Source organism: Oratosquilla oratoria, unplaced genomic scaffold (assembly GCF_046742065.1).
Source record: "Oratosquilla oratoria isolate Oo_2021 unplaced genomic scaffold, ASM4674206v1 SCAFFOLD286, whole genome shotgun sequence".
NCBI lineage: Eukaryota > Metazoa > Arthropoda > Malacostraca > Stomatopoda > Squillidae > Oratosquilla > Oratosquilla oratoria.
The window spans coordinates 33,926-52,542 of record NW_027467637.1 but is presented as its reverse complement, the minus strand read 5'-3'; the positions used below and the strand labels follow the sequence as shown (position 1 = coordinate 52,542).

Here is an 18,617-nt window from a genome sequence, read left to right as displayed (position 1 = left end):
ACCATATTGTACTCTATTTTTTTTTTTTGCGTTTGATGCACTCATAAAATTTTCTCTTACATCCGGCATGCACGTGAGTATGTGGTGTGAGGAAGTTCAGCCTGCACGACTGGCAGTGGCCTGAGCCTTACAAAGTAAAGGACATGTACACGTTAGCTTGCCGCGTTCACTAATTTGCCGTGTGAAATTCGCATCTATTTTTCAGTGAAGAGATATTTGAAGATATTAGTCATGCCTAAGCTATCCAAACAAAAGGCACACTTGCAGAAGATAAGAACGTCTACATTAGCAACTCAAGGGGAGAAAGAAAGAACCCCAGCATCAACTTTGTTATCACCACCTCCGCCACCACCACTAGTACTCCCTCCAGCAGCTCTCTCCCTGCCATCTACTCGTACATCCACATCCTCAGCACCTGATCCTCTGTCCTCTACACCTATATCAGACACGTTGTCTCTACGCAAACAACTGTTTGCTAACAAGTGGCTACAAGGATGCCTCCTTGTTGCAACACCTTGGATTTAAAGTCTCAAACCTCACAGCGATGTCCCTGATGCAGCAAGAGCCTGTTCCAACACCAGAAAGGAAACCCAAGAAAAGAAAGAGAGCTGAATCCCAGCAATCAGACTACCTTGCTGGGTCATTCTAGACCAAGAACTCACTTTGAGTGAATAATATCCTACACTGTAGGAGGGTACAAAGTGCCTGAGTTACTTGAAAGATGCAAAATCATCATGAAAATACAATGGAACCTGTTTTCAATGGGTCTTAGGAGGTCCAATGTAAAATTTAGTCAAACTAAGGGAAAAAAAAAACTTTAACACTCGTTTCTGAAAAATGTAAGTTTTTGATACACAAAGTCTATCTCCTCCCTCAATTTTCAACCGATTTTTGCATATGAGGTCTCTATTAATAGCTAGATAAATGACAAAAAATGAAATAGAGAGTTTTTTTGCATATGTTAAATAGAAATTTTTTAATAACGTGTCAGTCAAAATTTTGCGTTTTTTTCGATAATTTTTTTATATTTTTTTCCCTCGGCGTTAAACAAAGATATTAAAAAAAACTTTCTATTTTGTTTTTTTATATATGTAGAAGATTCTTTTGCTGTAAAATGGAAGACATCGAATAAAAATTGTAAGAGGAGATAGGATTTGAAAGAAGCCCAAAAATATGGTATTTTTTACGTTTTTTATTAAAAAATAAAAAACTACTAGTCAGATCTGAATAAAACTCAAGCTGTGAAGGTTTCCTCAGACGTAGATATCACACAGAAAAAATCAGCAAGATCCTTCAGAATTTTTTTTTTTTTTTTTTTGGGGGGGGGGGGGGTCCCCTTAAATGAAGCAGCCTTGCTCTGGATATAAGAACATAAGAAAGGAGACTGCAAGAGACCATAAGGCTTATGTCAGGCAGTTCCATGTCCATTACAACCTATCATCCCTATCCATAAATCTATCTAAGCTCTTAAAACAACCAATAGTTTCATTACTCACTACATGGTTACTAAATCTATTCCATTTGTTGACCACTCAGTTGGTAAACCAGATCTTGCCTATTTCATTCTTAAATGTTTTTCTAGAGCATATAAATTAAAGTGCCTAAGCTTGTCCTTGTAAGGTAAATTTCTAAGCCCATGTATCATTTTATATAAATAGTCATTAGATCTCCTCTTTCTCTTCTTTGTTCCAGAGCTGGGGGATAGGGCTAATGTAAGAATACTGGAATGGTTTGGGCACATGGAAAGAATGAGTGAAGTAAGATTAGTAAAAGAGGTGTGGAAGGCAGACATGGATGGAGTGAACTTGAGGGGATGACAAAGGATGAGATGGATGGATGGGGTGAAAGGGGTGTTGAGAAAGGGGAATGTCTATTGAGCAAGGAAGGGAGAAGGCAGGAGATAGGGGTGAGTGGAGAATGGTTGTGTATAGATGATACTGTGATGCAAGGGGGAGAGGATTGGGGGCATTAGTTAGTGGTTGTGTGTAAGTTTTTTTTTTTATGAGGGGATGGAGAGGAGTGGTTGCTGATTAAGTGATGTGGCCTTGCTGTGGATGTACTGTGTCTTGCTGCATTGCATCTGACCCAGGGCAGTGGGTGGGATAGAGGGATGACCCGTAGTCCATGAGGAGTTAAGATGAGAGGGAGGAAAGGGTGTGGAATGGGTGGGAATGCAATGGGAGCATGTATATGTCTTGTGACCTGGCTACCTCCCTGGTAAGGGGAAAAGCCCTTTGTATATAGACAGACTACTATTATTACTTGTTATTATCATTGTTGTTATGATAAGCATTATTATTATTACACACACATTAGTCATCAATTGCTATATAGCATTTGCTTACAAGGTATACAAATATGAGAATGTTTGCCTATGTTATGTAGAAAAAATGGCACTGATGAAAACAAGTAATTATTTTCGAACATCTGGTCATGACATTAATCAATTTAACTTTAATTTCTAGAGCATGGAAAGCCTGAAGACAAGAGCAAGATTGTTGGAGTGGTCCAAGGGGCAGTCCTCAACCTCTCTCAGCACAAGTTTGCCTCAAATGTGGTTGAAAAGTGTGTCACTCATGCTACTCGTTCAGAAAGGGCTATGCTAATTGAAGAGGTAAGCATAAAATACCCAACATGTAGAATTTTTATGTATGATTGATAATTTAATGATTAGTATGGCATCTGGTATATCTTTGACAGTTTAGTGCTCTTGGTTCCTGTTTGTATGCAAGCATTGTGGCAAGGGACCTTTTGTTCCCAAGGTGATGAAATGGGAGGGGTTGCATCATTCTTTCATCTATTCAGAGTCTCCCTCCACTCTCTCCCATCTTTTGCAGTCTCTCTTGTTTGTCAGCCATTCCACATCCATCCAAAATCCCTTTCACCCCATCAATTCACACTTTTATTCACTGTCACATGCAACCCCAGCTTTGCAAGCTTCACATTCTGGCACAATGACCATTCACTAGGAGCAGAACTAAAGAAATGGTGGTTAAGTCTGTTAAATTAAGCTAAAAGTCCTTGTGGGCAGGAAGTTGAACAAACAGAAATGTATATGGGTGGCAGAATGAGTTGAAGAAGAATGTACCATGAGAAGGGTGCACTGGGGATGAACTGGCAGTATTGTTGGGGAAGAAATAGGTGCAGTTTTCCCATGGTTGAAATCGGAAGGGTTGAAAGGGATGATTATGATGAGAATAAGTTGGATGAAAATGTTCTTTGCTTTGCAGGTAACAGTTTATTTAATGGAGAGAAAAGTTTTATCTTCATGAATCTCAGTGTCTCTTGCAGGTGTGCAGATACAATGATGGTCCCCACAGTTCACTCCTCATGCTCATGAAAGATCAGTATGCTAATTACGTCGTTCAGAAGATGATAGATGTTGCAGAACCAGCACAACGCAAGATGCTGGTACACAAAATACGACCCCACTTCTCCACACTCCGCAAGTACACATATGGTTAGTAACTGTTTATTTTGTAGAGGAAAACTGGCTCATATATTTACATTTGAACCTGTATGTACTTCTTACTTAAATATAATTATTTAACTGCATAAAAAAGGCATCTCTGTATTTGTATTCAGTTTATTGGGTTTTGTATTGAGGAAGAAACTTGTTTGCTAGTCAAGAAATAAATTCTCAAAGCTTCCATTCTTATGATTACAGGGAAGCACATCTTGGCCAAACTGGAGAAATTTTTTCTGAAGAATTCTCCAGAGACAATTGGGCCCAACATGCCAACTCCGCTGTAAACGACTCACAACGACAAACCACGAACGACCACCATGAATGGGGAACGATGTGCCTACACCCCAGTCAGTGTATTTGCTTTGATTTGATCCCCACAGCAGCAGCAGAAGTTCCAAACAGTACAAGACGCATGCAGCTGAATCCCCCACCCCACCCCCAGCGCCATACTCGTTAATTTTGTTCCTCCTTGACCGTCGGCCCAGAGTCTGAAGTCACCGCCAATTTGACTGGAGTGCCAAGTAGTGGTAGTTTGGCTGAAGTCCCCTGCAACAGTGTTGTAGAACTGCTCATCAAGAGTCGGCAGGAGTTTGATCTTGTCACATTTGACTTATTTGATTTTATTGGAGGAAGGCCGAAATTAAGATAGTTATGTTTTCTTTATTTAATTTTTCTTTTCTTTTTTACATAGCTGGAAGTATGCAAGGCATGAAAAGTCTGACGTGAACCTTAGGATTTTTACCCTGAGTAAAAATATCTGAGGAATGATTTGACAAAGGTCCTTCAATCTGCATACAAATTTTTATTACTCTTTGATGCCAATTTTAGGCCTGCAGTAGGTTGATATATACAGAGGGAAAAAATTCTTTTAAGGATGTATTGTAGATTATAACAAATTACTTATGTAAGGTGAAGAAGCATAAGGTGGCATGACACGAGGCGAAGATAACACCTGTCGCCCCTCCAGCTTCCACTTGAAAAAAGTTATGCATTTATTAGTTTCGCATGTATCCCTTACATGAAATATTATGGTCATGATTCATATCCTTACAATTATTATTATAATTATTATAATTATTATTATTATTATTATTGCTGTTTTTGATTTTGATGTGTGACCTACTCGCATGTAGTCCATTTGCTACTTGCTCTTACGTAGTGTAGAGGAGCATGTTACTCTATTTCCTGGCTTTGCCTTCTTGCATGATTTTTGCTGTAGTAAGCTTTTTCCTTGTATATTATTACACTATATATATATATATATACATATATATATATATTCATATATATATTATGCATTCACCACCACTCTTACCACATGCCCATCTGAGATTCGCTGTGTGCCACGTTGCTTAGCCCATTTATCCCCTTTGCTCGCATCAAGTTCCGTGTGGCCGCCACCGCGCAGCTGCACCGCGCCTTGACAGCTGGCAGGGCGGCGTTGTGGCTGTGTGCGGTGCCGGTGCTGTGTACACTGAGGGAAGAATGGGACCTTGCCCAACGTCCACTTCATGGGTCCAAGGGGCCCCATTTGAATTTGTAAAATTTGTTGTACATTGTATTAATGGATATATATAAAGGACATTTGAATCTGTAATATCTGTACTATGGGGCATTACTGTAAATCTGTACAGCTGAATATTCTATTTTCATACTTGTTTGTGTGTTTGTAATATGTGTGTTACTTTCCATCTGCCGGCACCGTCCCGGTTCCCTCGCCCACCCTGTGCCAGCACTAGGCGTGGCCCTCCAGCAGCAGCGAAAGGTGGTGGTACTGAGGCTGGATGAGGTGTGAGGAGCGGCCAGGTGGTCGGGTCTGTATCTGCTGATAGCTGGAAAGGGTCACGCCCACAGAGTGGTTGCAGGGGTTCGGGCTGCCCGGGTTTGTACATACCATCAACACCTGTGTCCCTCCATCAGACACAGATGGTCCCGTGGATTAGGCAGTCACAGCTGCATGACGCCCCTCCAGTGGGTAGCAGGGAAAGGAGGAGGGTATGGGACGCCCCTCATGATGCCCATGGTTGGAGGAAGAGAGGAGGAGGAGGAGAATGGAGTGATGATGGGGGGAGCAGAAGTAAGGTTTGTTCCTTGTCTTCTGTAATAATGCCCCCCCCCATTCCTTCCACTCCCTCTCACTCATGAAAACCAATCATTCATTGTCAGCAGAAACTACTCCTCCACTACCACCACCACTACCACTATCACTACCACCACCACTACCACCACGACCACCATTGCTCTGTCCCCCCCCATGCTTATTGTAGGTGTGGGGGTGCCTTCAGCAAGGGGGAAGGGCTCCCTGTTAATCAAGCCAGTGCTGCATGCCAGCGCAACCTCCTGCTGGTGGAGCAGGGCGGAGGAGCGCTGGCGTGGACTGGGCCCCTCACCCCCTTGCTGGTTGTTGTACTTGTACCTTTGTATCTTTGTATCCCATCTTGCAGCCACACAGGCGGCACAGGCCACGTGTTGATACTGTAGAGTCCCTGCCCTCGCCAAAAGTCCCAACTTGGTCAAATTGTAAATTGTGTGAATATTATAAACTTTTGTGAAGATGCCAGTCTACTGGCTTGTACTGTAAACAGTTTTGTAAGAAATTAGTGTACAGAAAATACTGATGTGTACATTTGGAACAGAGTCTGTTTTTGTAAACGCCATATTGTACAGAGCACCTGGTGATAGATTTGAGCTGTGTTATCTACTGTATAGCAAATTGTACATATCCATACTGGAGAAAGATCTTAGACCGGCCTGTGCCCCCCTGCGTGGCCTTAGTGTATATTGCGCATGTAGATGTACTTTTCTTGTATACTGTATTTTGTACATGTATTATTGATATTGAGCTAACACTTGTGTAAAATTACTATCTTGATCTCACCAATTTTACGGGGAAGGTGTGGAGACCTTTGCATAAATTCTCCTGTTTAGTTGTGCTCTGCTTGCCTGGCCAGCCACTTCGGTTTAGGGGTTGCTGTCTTGTCTAGTTTATGATTATTATTATCATAGCCATCTAGTTTTTATCCCCAAGGTTTGTTCATTTCTTATTAGTTGAGTTAATTGGATTCCCACTTCTCCGTAGATAAAAGCTCTCTTGTCCCGAATTGACCACTTCCATGGCTGGATGTCCAAAGGTTGGTCAGCAGCAACCACCCTCACCATGTTTCCGCCTGCCATAGGTTAAGACAGATGGCAGAAATCCAGCAAGAACATTCTGTACAGGCTGAAGAAGTGTGCCATACCCATCAGGCCACCAGCATGGAGTTTTAAACACAAATTAACAGAGGTCATGGTACTGCTGCCAAGAAGATGGCCAGCCATGTGCACTCTTTTACAATAGCGACAGCAGGAGTGTAGTAGTAAAACAGCTGTGGAGGTGGTTGGTAGTCGGGAGTTGTACATGTGTGTACATTTTTCACCTTTTGACTTTGTGCAGCCGTGGAAAGACGGTCACTTGACCCTTTTTTGGCCCACAGTTCTTGTTGCTCCTTAAGAACGTGTTTTGTGTTCAGTGTCAGTCTTATCCACCATTGCTCCTGTATTCCTTTTTCTGGTGATTGCTTACTAAATGAAGTGTTTGCACCATGTCTGTTGCTAGTAGCCGCTAAATACAAGATTCCGTGTACTTTGTTTGTAGCCTAATGGTGGGGGGTGGGTGGGACCTGCACTTGCAGCTGGGGCTTGTGGAGAAGGGGGTGATCTTAAGAGGGTACAAACAGGTTGTCAAAATTGTCATTATAAACCTACCTGGTTCTAATTTAGGGTATTATAATATATTGTAAGAAGCTCCACAGCCCCATGTCACCGCTGCATATTGGAAACAAGTCTGGTTGAGGAATACGGAGTACACAAGGTTTCAGCCAGCCCGCCCCCCCACATGTTTAAATCAATAGCCTTGTATTGATAACACTTAATCCGGTACCCCGACCCCAGAGAAAACAACCCGTCACCACACCACATTGGGGATGTGCCGCAGCGGCCACCATCACCACCACCACTACCACAACCACCACTGCTATAACCACCACCATCACCACTACAACCACTACAACTGCTACTGCCACCAGAATATCACCAGTTGATCACATCACCACTGTTGCACAAACAGCCCTTCCAACACCATATACACATCATACCGTGACACATCAACACTATACCATGAACAGATCGCTGAACAACTGTCAACACTACACATCCCCAAAATACACCACCAGCACTACACCACAATAACTAGTAATACTGCAATCATTACCACCAACAACCACTATAATCACTACCACCGCCATAACACCCAGATGACCGCACTTCTACCACTCTCCATATAAAAAAAAGTTTCTTTAAGTGCCAACTCCAAATTGAACCTAATGTTAACATGATCACCCCATCTGTGAAGACATTAGCTTGTACTGCTTGGAGGACATCACCACCACCACAAAATCTGGACATACACCAAGACTGACAAAGTATGGTGGTGGGGCAGGAACCTGAGGTGTGAGGGCTGGTGGTTGCAGTGCGGAGCAGCAGCAGGTGCTGAGGGTGTGGCAGGCCAAGATGTGGACAGAGGAAGACGGAAAAGCCCCCATCCTGGTACATACATAAAACGATGGGGTTGGGGCGTGAGAGTCCAGAGGGTGACGGTTTAATCGGGCGCAACCTCTTAAGACCAAGTGACACAACGTCAACCTATGGGCACATTTTTGGGCTTTTAGGGGCGTGTAAGTCTCGTCGTCTGTAGTAAGAAGCGCAAAAGGGGTCGACGCTGTGTATCGTGTGTTCGCCCGTCCCCATCTCTCAGCTTCATGTAGGTTTCACCACTTATTATTATCAGTTCTGTGATGTACATGCTGTATATTATGTACTGTTCTACTCCAGTAATAAACTTTCTGTAATGTCGAGCTTGTATTTAATCCTTTTTAAGCTTGTGCCATTTTTTTTGTTAAGAATGACAAGACCTTAAGCACTTTGGAGCAGCAAAGTGTCTACATATCTATTTGTATATCATATACCAAGGGCTTCTTTTTCCTTGTAAGTAGACCTGGGGCTGTTATGAAAATTTTCACTTTTGTTGCACCCCTTGTACAACATGGGTTTGATGATTTTTTCTTTTTGTTTGGGCCCTAAGATGTTTAAATTCAGATCACTAACCAAAATTTTAGGGTCCATTCTATGAAAAATGTGTGTTTATAACATGTAAGGATCTAAAAAAAGTGTGATATAAATGAAAAGCAGTAAATTGGGAAAAAAATGTACACTTTTGGATGGAACTTCACAAAAGTTGGCACAATACTGGTAAATGCACCAGAGTACATGATTACAACAGAAATATCATACATATTTTTACTTACGATATTCATGCAACTTCTGTTGTTAAAATAGATGGAAATTTAAGATTTCAGAATGACATTAATTCCCTCTCATATAGAATAAATATTTTGATTTCTCTGAAGTTATCACCATCTATTAACATTACACTGAAAGTTAAATGAAAAAGATAGCATGCATATTAAGTACTGTATAGATAATTTTGCATTGGTACTCGTACAAGACGAACCAATTGTTTGCTGATGATGCTGTGCATGTAGTAGGATCAGAGGAATGATTAAAGAAGTTGGTCGCGAAGTTTGGGAAGGTGTAAAAAAGAAGGAAGTTGAAGATAAATATGGGTAAAAGTAAGGTGATGAGATGTACAAGAGAAGGGACAGGTTATGCACAAAGAGATAGGAGAGGTACATAGGATGAGGCAATACCCTAAAGAAAAAAAATATAGACTACTAAAAATCAAACTAAGGTCTCAAATGATAGCAGAAGTACTATCAAAAACTGGCACATAGCAAAAATGATAAAAATATGGAGAAATATAAAAAAAGGAAATGTAATAAACAAAAAAGGAAGAGAAAGGAAAATATTAAAAAACATATACCAACATGACATGAATTCAGGACTAAACGAATTAAATGACTATCAGGCAGTAGAGAAACCAGACATAATGGGAATTGTGGAGACAAAATTAAAAAGTCCACTACCACCTAATACTGTGGGACAAGGTCTATACATCCATTGGATGAAAAATAGAAAGGAGAAACAGGGTGGAGTCATGTTTTTTACTATGGCTTAAATGTAATAAAGATAACAGAAGGAAAAAATAATGTGGAATTGATTATGATAAAAGTTGAAAACAGTGACATTAAAAGTCTTGGGTAGAGAGTGATCATTCCAAAATATTGGAAGGCACAAAGAATATATTAACTGAATTACTGAGGAAACATAGTAATTATGGGTGAATTTAACTCAAAAGAAATACATACATATACCAAGGCTTTTTCCCTCTTACAAGGGAGTTAGCCAAAAAGAAAAAGATTTAAAATTATTCCCACCCATTCCATGCCTAAATACACTCCACTCCCCTCCATCTTAGCACCTGGATGACGGGTCATCCCTGCACCTTGTCCACTGCCCTGGGTCAGAGGCAGTGTCGCAAGTCACAGCACATCCACACCAGGCCGCTTCATTAAATCGGCGACCCCACCTCTCCTTCCCCCCATGCACAAAAGGAGAAGATGGGGAGAAATCCCTTTGGGCTGTGTCAAATTTTGCTCACACATACTCCCCCAGCCCCTATCCCCCCACCCATTCCACCTCATGCATCACATCATCATCCATATACAACCATTCTCCATTCACCCCTGTCTTTTATCCTCTCCTGTCCTTCCTCAACTGTCATTCCCCTCTTCCCCATCCATCCATCTCATCCTAGGAGGTCCCCTCATGTTCACTCCCTCCACATCTGCCTTCCATATCTCTTTTACCAGTCTTTCTTCACTCATTCTTTCCATGTGTCCAAACCATCCTAATACTCTTTCATCAACCCTATCTCCCAGCTCCCTTTCCACCCCTGTTCTCCTCCTCACCTCCTCATTTCTCACTCTATCTAGCCTAGTAACCCCCATAATACTTCTCAGACACCTCATCTCAAACACATTCAAACTCCTTCTCTCTTCCTCTCTTATGTTCCATGTTTCTGCCCCATACAGTGCTGTTGGCACAATTACTCCTTCATAAAACTTGATGCGGAGAGATACAAAGACGGGTCACCACGAGCATAGCTCCCCTCCCGTATATTACAACTAGGTAAATACAGTCTCATCTTAGCATCCATTCCCAAATGTCTATTCCTCATTACACTTTTTAATCCACCAAGGCATTTACTCGCTTCTCTCAATCTACATTCTACCTCCACCCCGACTCCACCTTTTCCTGCCACATTTGCACCCAAGTATCTAAAACTATCCACTTCCTCCAGTCACTCTCCCTTAATGCTCACTTCCATTCAAAAGAAATATAAACATTAATTTGTTGAAAAGGAGAGAGCAGAAGCAGTAGCTTATAAAATGCTCTCCCTTAATAGTTTATATATAAGTATTTACAATATTTTTTCACAGAAAAGTAAATTTTATCACAAAGATAGTAATAGTAATTGTATATACAATTTTTTTTTGTATCCAGTAGGAGCAGCCAATATTTACAATTTATATTGATATAAGGTGTAGATATACAGATAGTGGGTGAGTACATGTGAGTGATGAAGCTTGGAAAAGATGGGGAAAAAAAAAAAAAAAAAAGAGTACATACATATACCAAAGGCCCTTTTCCCCCTTACAAGGGAGGTAGCCAACAAAAAAACAAGTGGCAGATATACAGGGTGACCACAAAAACACTCCTTGATTTTATTATGTGAGATATGGGTTGATATCATAGGCACTTGATGTGTGCCCCTCTTGTTGCCCGGCAAATATCAAGGCGATAATCAAGCTCCATCAAGACTTTCTGCAGCATATCTGGCGTAATTGCCCGTAGAGCTTCGGTGACACGTTCCCGCAGTTCATCAATGGTCTTGGGCAAGGGAGGTATGTAAACTTTGTCTTTGACATATCCCCAGAAGAAAAAGTCACACACAGTTAGGTCTGGTGATCCTGGCCATTTGCAAAACACTTGGTCGTGTTGTCCAGCACAGCCAATCCATCGATTTGGTAGGTTTGTGTTGAGAAATGCGTGTACATTGAGAGACCAGTGTGGTGGTGCTCCATCCTGCTGAAAAATGTAGCCATCACCTTCAGCAGCTTGTAGTCTTGGCAGCAACCAGTTCTGTAACATTTCTAGGTAGGTTTGGCCAGTAATGGATGGTCCTTCAAAGAAAAATGGCCCATACACAGACCTCTCTGTTACTGCACAAAACACATTCACTTTGGGAGAGTCACTGTCAAATTCAAGATTAGCATGAGGATACTGGGTCCCCCATATTCTCACATTGTGTCTGTTCACCTTTCCATTTAGGTGGAAGGTTGCTTCATCACTGAAGATGATCTTTGACAGCAGACCAGGATCATTTTCCATTGACTCCTGGAGACTGTGGCAAAATTCAAAGCGCATTTCTTTGTCTTTCGGGTATAACTTTTGGACCAGTTGCAGCCTATAAGGGGTAAACCTCAAGCGTTTGTGTAAGACTTTGCATACTGTGCTTTGTGGAAGTTTTAACTCTTGGCTACATCTGCGTGTCGACTTCTTGGGGCTGCGAACAAAAGCATCTCTGACCTTGTCAACAACTTCCTCTGACACTGCTGGGCAGATGAAATGTCCTTTTCTCTGATCACAGATGCACCCCCTCGGAATGAAATCATTGTACCACTTTAAAATGGACTTGTTAGTAGGTAGGTGGATTGTTATGATGAATGTGTCTGAACGAACGCTGCACATTTGTAACACTGTTTTGCCAAACTCCAACACACACAATGGAGTGGGGTGTACGCCATCTTAGATAAGACTGCCACCTAGCGGGTAAGGTAGAAATTGCGAACTGGAAAAAAAGAGAAACAAAAATGCAGTAGTTTATGCAACTTTGGACACCAAACTTGTAAGATTCGGAACTCAATATGTTATATTATTAATGATTTAAATCAAGGAGTGTTTTTGTGGTCACCCTGTATATCAAACTAAGAAATGAATATGTAAAAATACGCAGGGAAGAAAAGAGATTATATGAAAAAGACATATAATAGAAAAATGCAAGGACCAACCTTAACTATTCTACAGGTATGCGAATGGTAAACTAAAAGTTAACAAAAAATAGTGAAATTGCATAAAGGGAATGATGAATAGATGTAGAAATGGCTGAAATTATGAACAATCTTAAACCTGTATTCACAACTGAAAGTACACAAAATTGGGAGGAAGGACTGAAAGATTCACCCCCCCCCCCATGAAAGAAATAACTGTGACATAGAAGGAAATAAGGGACCAAATAAAAAAAACCTTGACATCAGAAAATCACGCAGTCCAGATGGAATTGCAAATTGGATATTAAAAGACTGTATAGATGAACTAACACAAAATACATACATACATACATATACCAAGGCCCTTTACCCCCTTACCAGGGGGGTAGCCAAAAAGGACAAGGCACAAAAACATTCCCACCCATTTCATCCCCGAAAACACTCCACACCCCTCCACCCTCCCTCCCATCTTAGCACCTCCTAGATGACGGGTCATCCCTGCACCCTGTCCACTGCCCTGGGTCAAAAGCAGTGTCGCAGGACACAGCACATCCACAGCAAGGCCGCTTCATTAAATCGGCGACCCCCCTCTCCGTCCCCCCATATAAAGGAGAGGATGGGGAGAAATCCCTTCGGGCTGCGTCAAAAATTTTTGCTCACACACACTACCTCACTCCCATTCCCCCGTCCAATCCACCTCATGCATCACAACATATCACACAAAATACAAAAGATAATTGATTACTCAAAGACAGAAAAGTACCAGAAGACTGGAAAAATGCAAATATTATAGCAAAATATAAAGGAGGGACAAGGAATATCCACCTAACTATAGATCTGTTTCCCTTACAAGCACAACAGCAAAAATCTGTGAAAAAGTTATCAAAAGTAGATGGATTAAACATCTGGAAGAAAATAATATACTGAATCCAATAAAGTAAAAAAAGGATAGTTATAGAAGAGATCTGAAAAAGAATAATTTCCCACACAGAGTGTTAGATATCTGGAACAAATTGAATGAGGCAACATTGTGAGCAAAAACTATACAAGAATTTAAGAACAAACTAGATGCTGAAAGATACAAAAATGGGTCACTACGAGCATAGCTGTCTTCTTGTATAATACAACTACGTAGGTAAAATGCATTCAAACTTCTCTCTTCTCATATGTTCCATGTTTCTACCCCATACAGTGCTGTTGCCACAATCACTCCTTCAATCTCCTCTTAGCATCCATTCCCAAACATCTATTTCTCATTACACTTTTTAATCCAACAAGGCATTAACTTGCTTCTCTCAATCTACATTCTACCTCCACTTCTCCCTTTCCCTACGACATTCACACACCTTCAATTTGCTACCACTTTCTCCCCATGTGCATCTAATCTCCTTACTTTTACCCACATATATCTTCAACTTCCTTCTTTCACACACCTTCCCAAACTCTGTCACTATCTTAATCTTTCCTCTGATCCTGCAACCACAAGTATCTAAAACTATCCACTTTCTCCAGCCTTTATCCTTTAATACTTGTTTCCAGATTGCTGCCATCCTCTCCCCATGTACATCTCATCACCTTCTACCCACATTTATCTTCACCTTTCTCCTACTGCACACCTTCCCAAGCTCCATCACTAACTTCCTTAATCCCCCCTCAGATCCTGCCACAAGTGCAGTGTTCTCAGCAAACAACTGACTTATCTCTCACTTTTCTCCATTTTCTTTAACCATCTCCAGTCCCCTGTCCATTACCCTTGCATTTACTTCCAACACCCCTCATCATGTACATATTGAATAGCCATGGCGATATGACATCCCTGGTGAAGTCCCACCTTTACCTCATACCACTTGCCCTCTCCATTTCTAATTCTAACACAGGTTCTAGTACTCTCATAAAAATGCTTGACTGCCCTTAACAGCTTTCCTCTGATCCCATATATCTGCAAAACCTCCACAATTGCCCTCTCCATTTCTAATTCTAACACAGGCTCTAGTACTCTCATAAAAATGCTTGACTGCCATTAACAGCTTTCCTCTGATCCCATATATCTGCAAAACCTCCCAAATTGCCCTCCTGTCTACCCTACCATAAGCCTTCTCCAAATCCATAAAGGCCCAAAAAGCATCCTTAACCTTTGCTAAAGCTTTCTCACATATCTGTCTTACCACAAAAAAAATGATCCATGCAACCTTTACCTTTTCTAAACCCACTCTGTTCCTCTTCTAATCCTCTCAATCAAAACCCTCCCATATTCCCAACTATACTCAACAAACTGATCCCTCTGAAATTACTACACTCACATTTGTCCTCTTTTCCCTTGTAAAGCAGAACCATACATGTCCTCCAGCACTCTACCCTCCTTTAGACAAACATTAAACAACCTCACCAACCAGTTCACCATCATTGTACCTCCCTTTTTTCAGACATTCTGCCTGACATTATCAAACTCGGGTCAATTTTTTCTCCTCCATTTTCCTCAAAGAACCATAAGGCACTTGAAAGCCATGTTGAAAAATACAATAGGGACTCATCTGTCTTATAGCTGAGAGAAGATGCTGCTCTCCTCTCAAAATGTACCAGTAATAGTACATAAAAAAGAAATTCCAAAATAAAGGAGGAACCTATCCAAAGTGATAGGATCTTTATCTACCCAATCTGAATGAAACAATGACTCCAAGGCATCAAAAGCAATCTTGTTGGCCTGGGCCTGAGCATGCATATAGTAAAGAGTGCCAATTGGGAGATAAGGACATCAACTAATTGTACAAATATTGTAATTAAATAATACATTCAGTAATGAAATTAACGTCCCACAAAACCTATGATAATTATACAATGGGGGAAAATATACAGTTCCTAATTGAGCAGTATGTAAGTATAATACACAATAATTGTACAACGCTTTTTTACAATGTACCACATCATTACATACAGCATATCCAGTACTAGGTTTAGACTAAATAATATAGCATATACATTCTCTGTCAGAGTAGAATACAACATTGAGTACCACAGTAACATACCTTAAAAGTTATGCAATAATAAATGAAACCAAATTAATGATAAAAAACTGCTACTGCAGAAGTTCCTTAGATTTTTCAATTATTGAAAATAATGATTATTTAATACCTTAACACCAAAAGATAAATAAACAAGTACAATAATCAAAGATGTTGCTCATATGATTTTTGAGTTACAATAATGCTAAGGTTTAAGAAAACAATACCAAGGTCACATTTTGTAAAAGTACGAATACTGAACAATAACACATGTAATAATGACATATCAAAGTAAGTTTATTCTTAAGAGGATATGCAATTATAAAAGAAATATGATTTCATTGTGGAGTTCTGGATATTTGTATATATAGACAAAATAAAGTCTGCCAGTCTTTATCAACATAACTTTGTACATTTCAGATCTATAGAACCCCTGTCATCGTTCAGGTTGCCAGATTTTAAGCAGCAACATTAAAATACCTACTAGTGATATGAAATAAAAAGTACATATTCTTGTTACTTATTTGTCCTTTCTAGTTTTATATAAATTACTAAAGAATCTTTTGCAATACCTGCTGTAGGGAAGAATACCCTACAACTTAGGCTAAACTGATCAGAATACAACCATTTGTTAAATCTGGTATGCTAAAACTTGGGCTGTAATTGAAAATATCCAATTTATGCAGCTCTGATGATTTGAAAAATTCAGCTGTTCACCAATCCTACTGAGTACCCCAGGTCCTGGTTTATCTATGGGAGGAGCTAGTACAAGGTCGCCAAAATTCGGACAAAAATGGGAGAAATTTATAACCTTGTGCAGCCTTACATAAATTTTGCTATCTTAGAACCCCCCTCAGTCACTGTGAAAATTGCATAGCATCGATATTTCAAAAGATAATTGAGGTTTTATATGCATAACAAACTATGCTAAACTATGATAGCACACTATATTTAGCATATTCACATTGTTTATAAATAGTAGCCGATACTTTGTCCTTTTATTCCCTTTTTCAACTAATGAGAAAATATAAATTTAAAAGCATATGATACAGTTATGAGTGCCCATTATAAATACATTGATAAGCGTGATTTCCTACTGTAAACTCCTTGATCTTTACGCATCAGTGACCATAAGTCATTATAGCACTGTCCCATCTTCCTTGGTATTTTTTCTCCATTGCAGCAATGTCCTGACAGAATTTCTCACCATGTTCTTTACTCATTCCTCCCAAGTTTTCACAAAAAAAAAAAAAAAAAAAAATCCAAATGTGAATGCAAAAAGTACACATTTAATGATATTCTACATCCTAAGTTCTTATAACTTTCCAAATGTTTTACTATGAGCTGTTTGTAGTTTGGGTCTTTATTGTTACCAAGGAATATAACTATACCTCAAAATGCACACCATGCCTTTCTTTTGACATCACTCATTGCATTTTCAAGTTGTGCTGACTTCAACATTTTCCTTACTTGTGGACCAGTAAATATGCCACACTAAACTTTGGCCTCTGATAGTTTTAGAAAGAGTAGACGAATCTCTTGAAATGCTTTTCCATCATGATCTAATGCTTTCACAAACTCTTTGACTAAACCAAGCATTATATGAAGTGGGGGTAGCAACACTGGCAGGATCTATAATATGCTGTCTAATAGCACTGAGCTTTCCTGGCTTCAAGTCATCTTGAGGGGGCCACTCCACTCTCTGGTAGTGTTCATTATCAGGCCAACTGTCCCAAAGACAAAGAAACATTAATACTTGGTGTACACACCCTGTAATCCATGTAAGAAGGCAAACATTTTAAAATCACCAAAGAAATGTCGCCAGATAAACATATAAATAAAATAGTCAGAGAAACATACAATTTGTTGAGATCAATAAAGATGGCCTTTAAATACCTGGATAAGGAAATGATTAAGAAAATATTACAAACACTGATAAGGCCAAAACTAGAATATGCAGTGCTCATATGGTCGCCCAGCACAAAAAAAGAATATAAGAAAATTAGAAAGAATACAAAGAGCAATGACAAAGATGGCCCCAACACTTTCAAACCTGACATATGAACAAAGACTGGCTGAACTGGAATTACCAACACTGGAACAAAGAAGAGAACGAGGGGATCTATTAACCATCTACAGAATTATGAAAGGAAAAGAACTTATTAAAGGGGGGTAGAGGAAAAACAAGACATGCGATGAAACTCAAAAAGGATAACTGCAGAAGAGACCTGAAAAAGAACAGCTTCCCACACAGAGTGATAGATATATGGAACAAATTGGATGAAAAAAATAGTGTGTGCAAACACAAGAATTTAAGAACAAATTTGATCTTGTGAGATACAAAAATGGGTCACCACGAGCATAGCTCCCCTTCCCATATAGTACAACTAGGTAAATACAAACATCCCATTTAAACTCACCATAGTTTACCTTCTTGAGAAGCCTTTTTACATTGTCATATTCTTCCTTCATCTGTATCAAGTATCCTATAGGCAGGGATGGATACTGATTCCCATTATGTAGTAAAACAGCTTTGAGGCTTTTTGTAGAACTATCTATGAGTAGTCACCATTGTCCAGTTATGATCAATTCCAATAGCTGTAAATAAGCCATTAATATCTTCACAGAAGCAGAGATCATCATTTATGTTAAAGTACGAGTATACTTTGAATTCCTCATGGCGCTTCCTGTATACTGTTGATCTACAGTACTCCCCCAACAGGTTCCATTCACTCAGTCTGGATGCTAACAGCTCAGCTCCTGACAAAGTGAAGCCCAAGTCCCTTATGAGCTCATTTAGTTCATGATGATTTGGAAAGTGTGGGGTGGTACTCAGTCTTGGCTCAAAAATTGTATCCATTTCCTCATTGTCACAACATTCCCACTCTCCTGATGAAACCCCCACCATATCCTCTACCTGAAAAAATGTATTTATCAGTTGGAACATAAATATAAATTGTATGTGTAATTGCATTACAAGAAAACATAGGTAGATGTTTGGAAGATTTCAATATTGATTTTGTTACATTTTCTGGTGGCAGTGGAACCAGTGCAATCATGTGGCACAGGTGCAATAAAGGATAAATTGCTGGAATATGAAAG

The 18,617-nt window shown here is 40.0% G+C and overlaps 2 protein-coding genes across 9 annotated transcripts in view; one reads left to right on the top strand and one right to left on the bottom strand.

Annotated features, from left to right (window-relative positions):
* The window catches only part of LOC143023039 (pumilio homolog 2-like), a gene marked incomplete at its 5' end in the record, with an annotated part of 77,297 nt that extends 68,938 nt beyond the window's left edge, over positions 1–8,359 (top strand). For 6 of the 8 annotated variants that reach the window (XM_076181497.1, XM_076181496.1, XM_076181500.1 and 3 more), the window contains 3 exon segments: positions 2,466–2,614; positions 3,280–3,460; positions 3,668–8,359. In XM_076181497.1, coding sequence (XP_076037612.1) covers positions 2,466–2,614; positions 3,280–3,460; positions 3,668–3,753 — 416 coding nt within the window. 8 annotated transcript variants of the gene reach the window in all.
* Positions 8,360–10,971: 2,612 nt separating this feature from the next.
* LOC143023040 (uncharacterized) lies at positions 10,972–18,072 on the bottom strand. The gene is made up of 2 exons (XM_076181502.1): positions 17,936–18,072; positions 10,972–17,242 (listed from the first exon to the last, which is right to left on the bottom strand). The coding sequence occupies exon 2, from the start codon at positions 12,215–12,217 to the stop codon at positions 11,216–11,218; it is 1,002 nt and encodes a 333-aa protein (XP_076037617.1). The 5' UTR covers positions 12,218–17,242; positions 17,936–18,072; the 3' UTR covers positions 10,972–11,215.
* Positions 18,073–18,617: the final 545 nt, after the last annotated feature.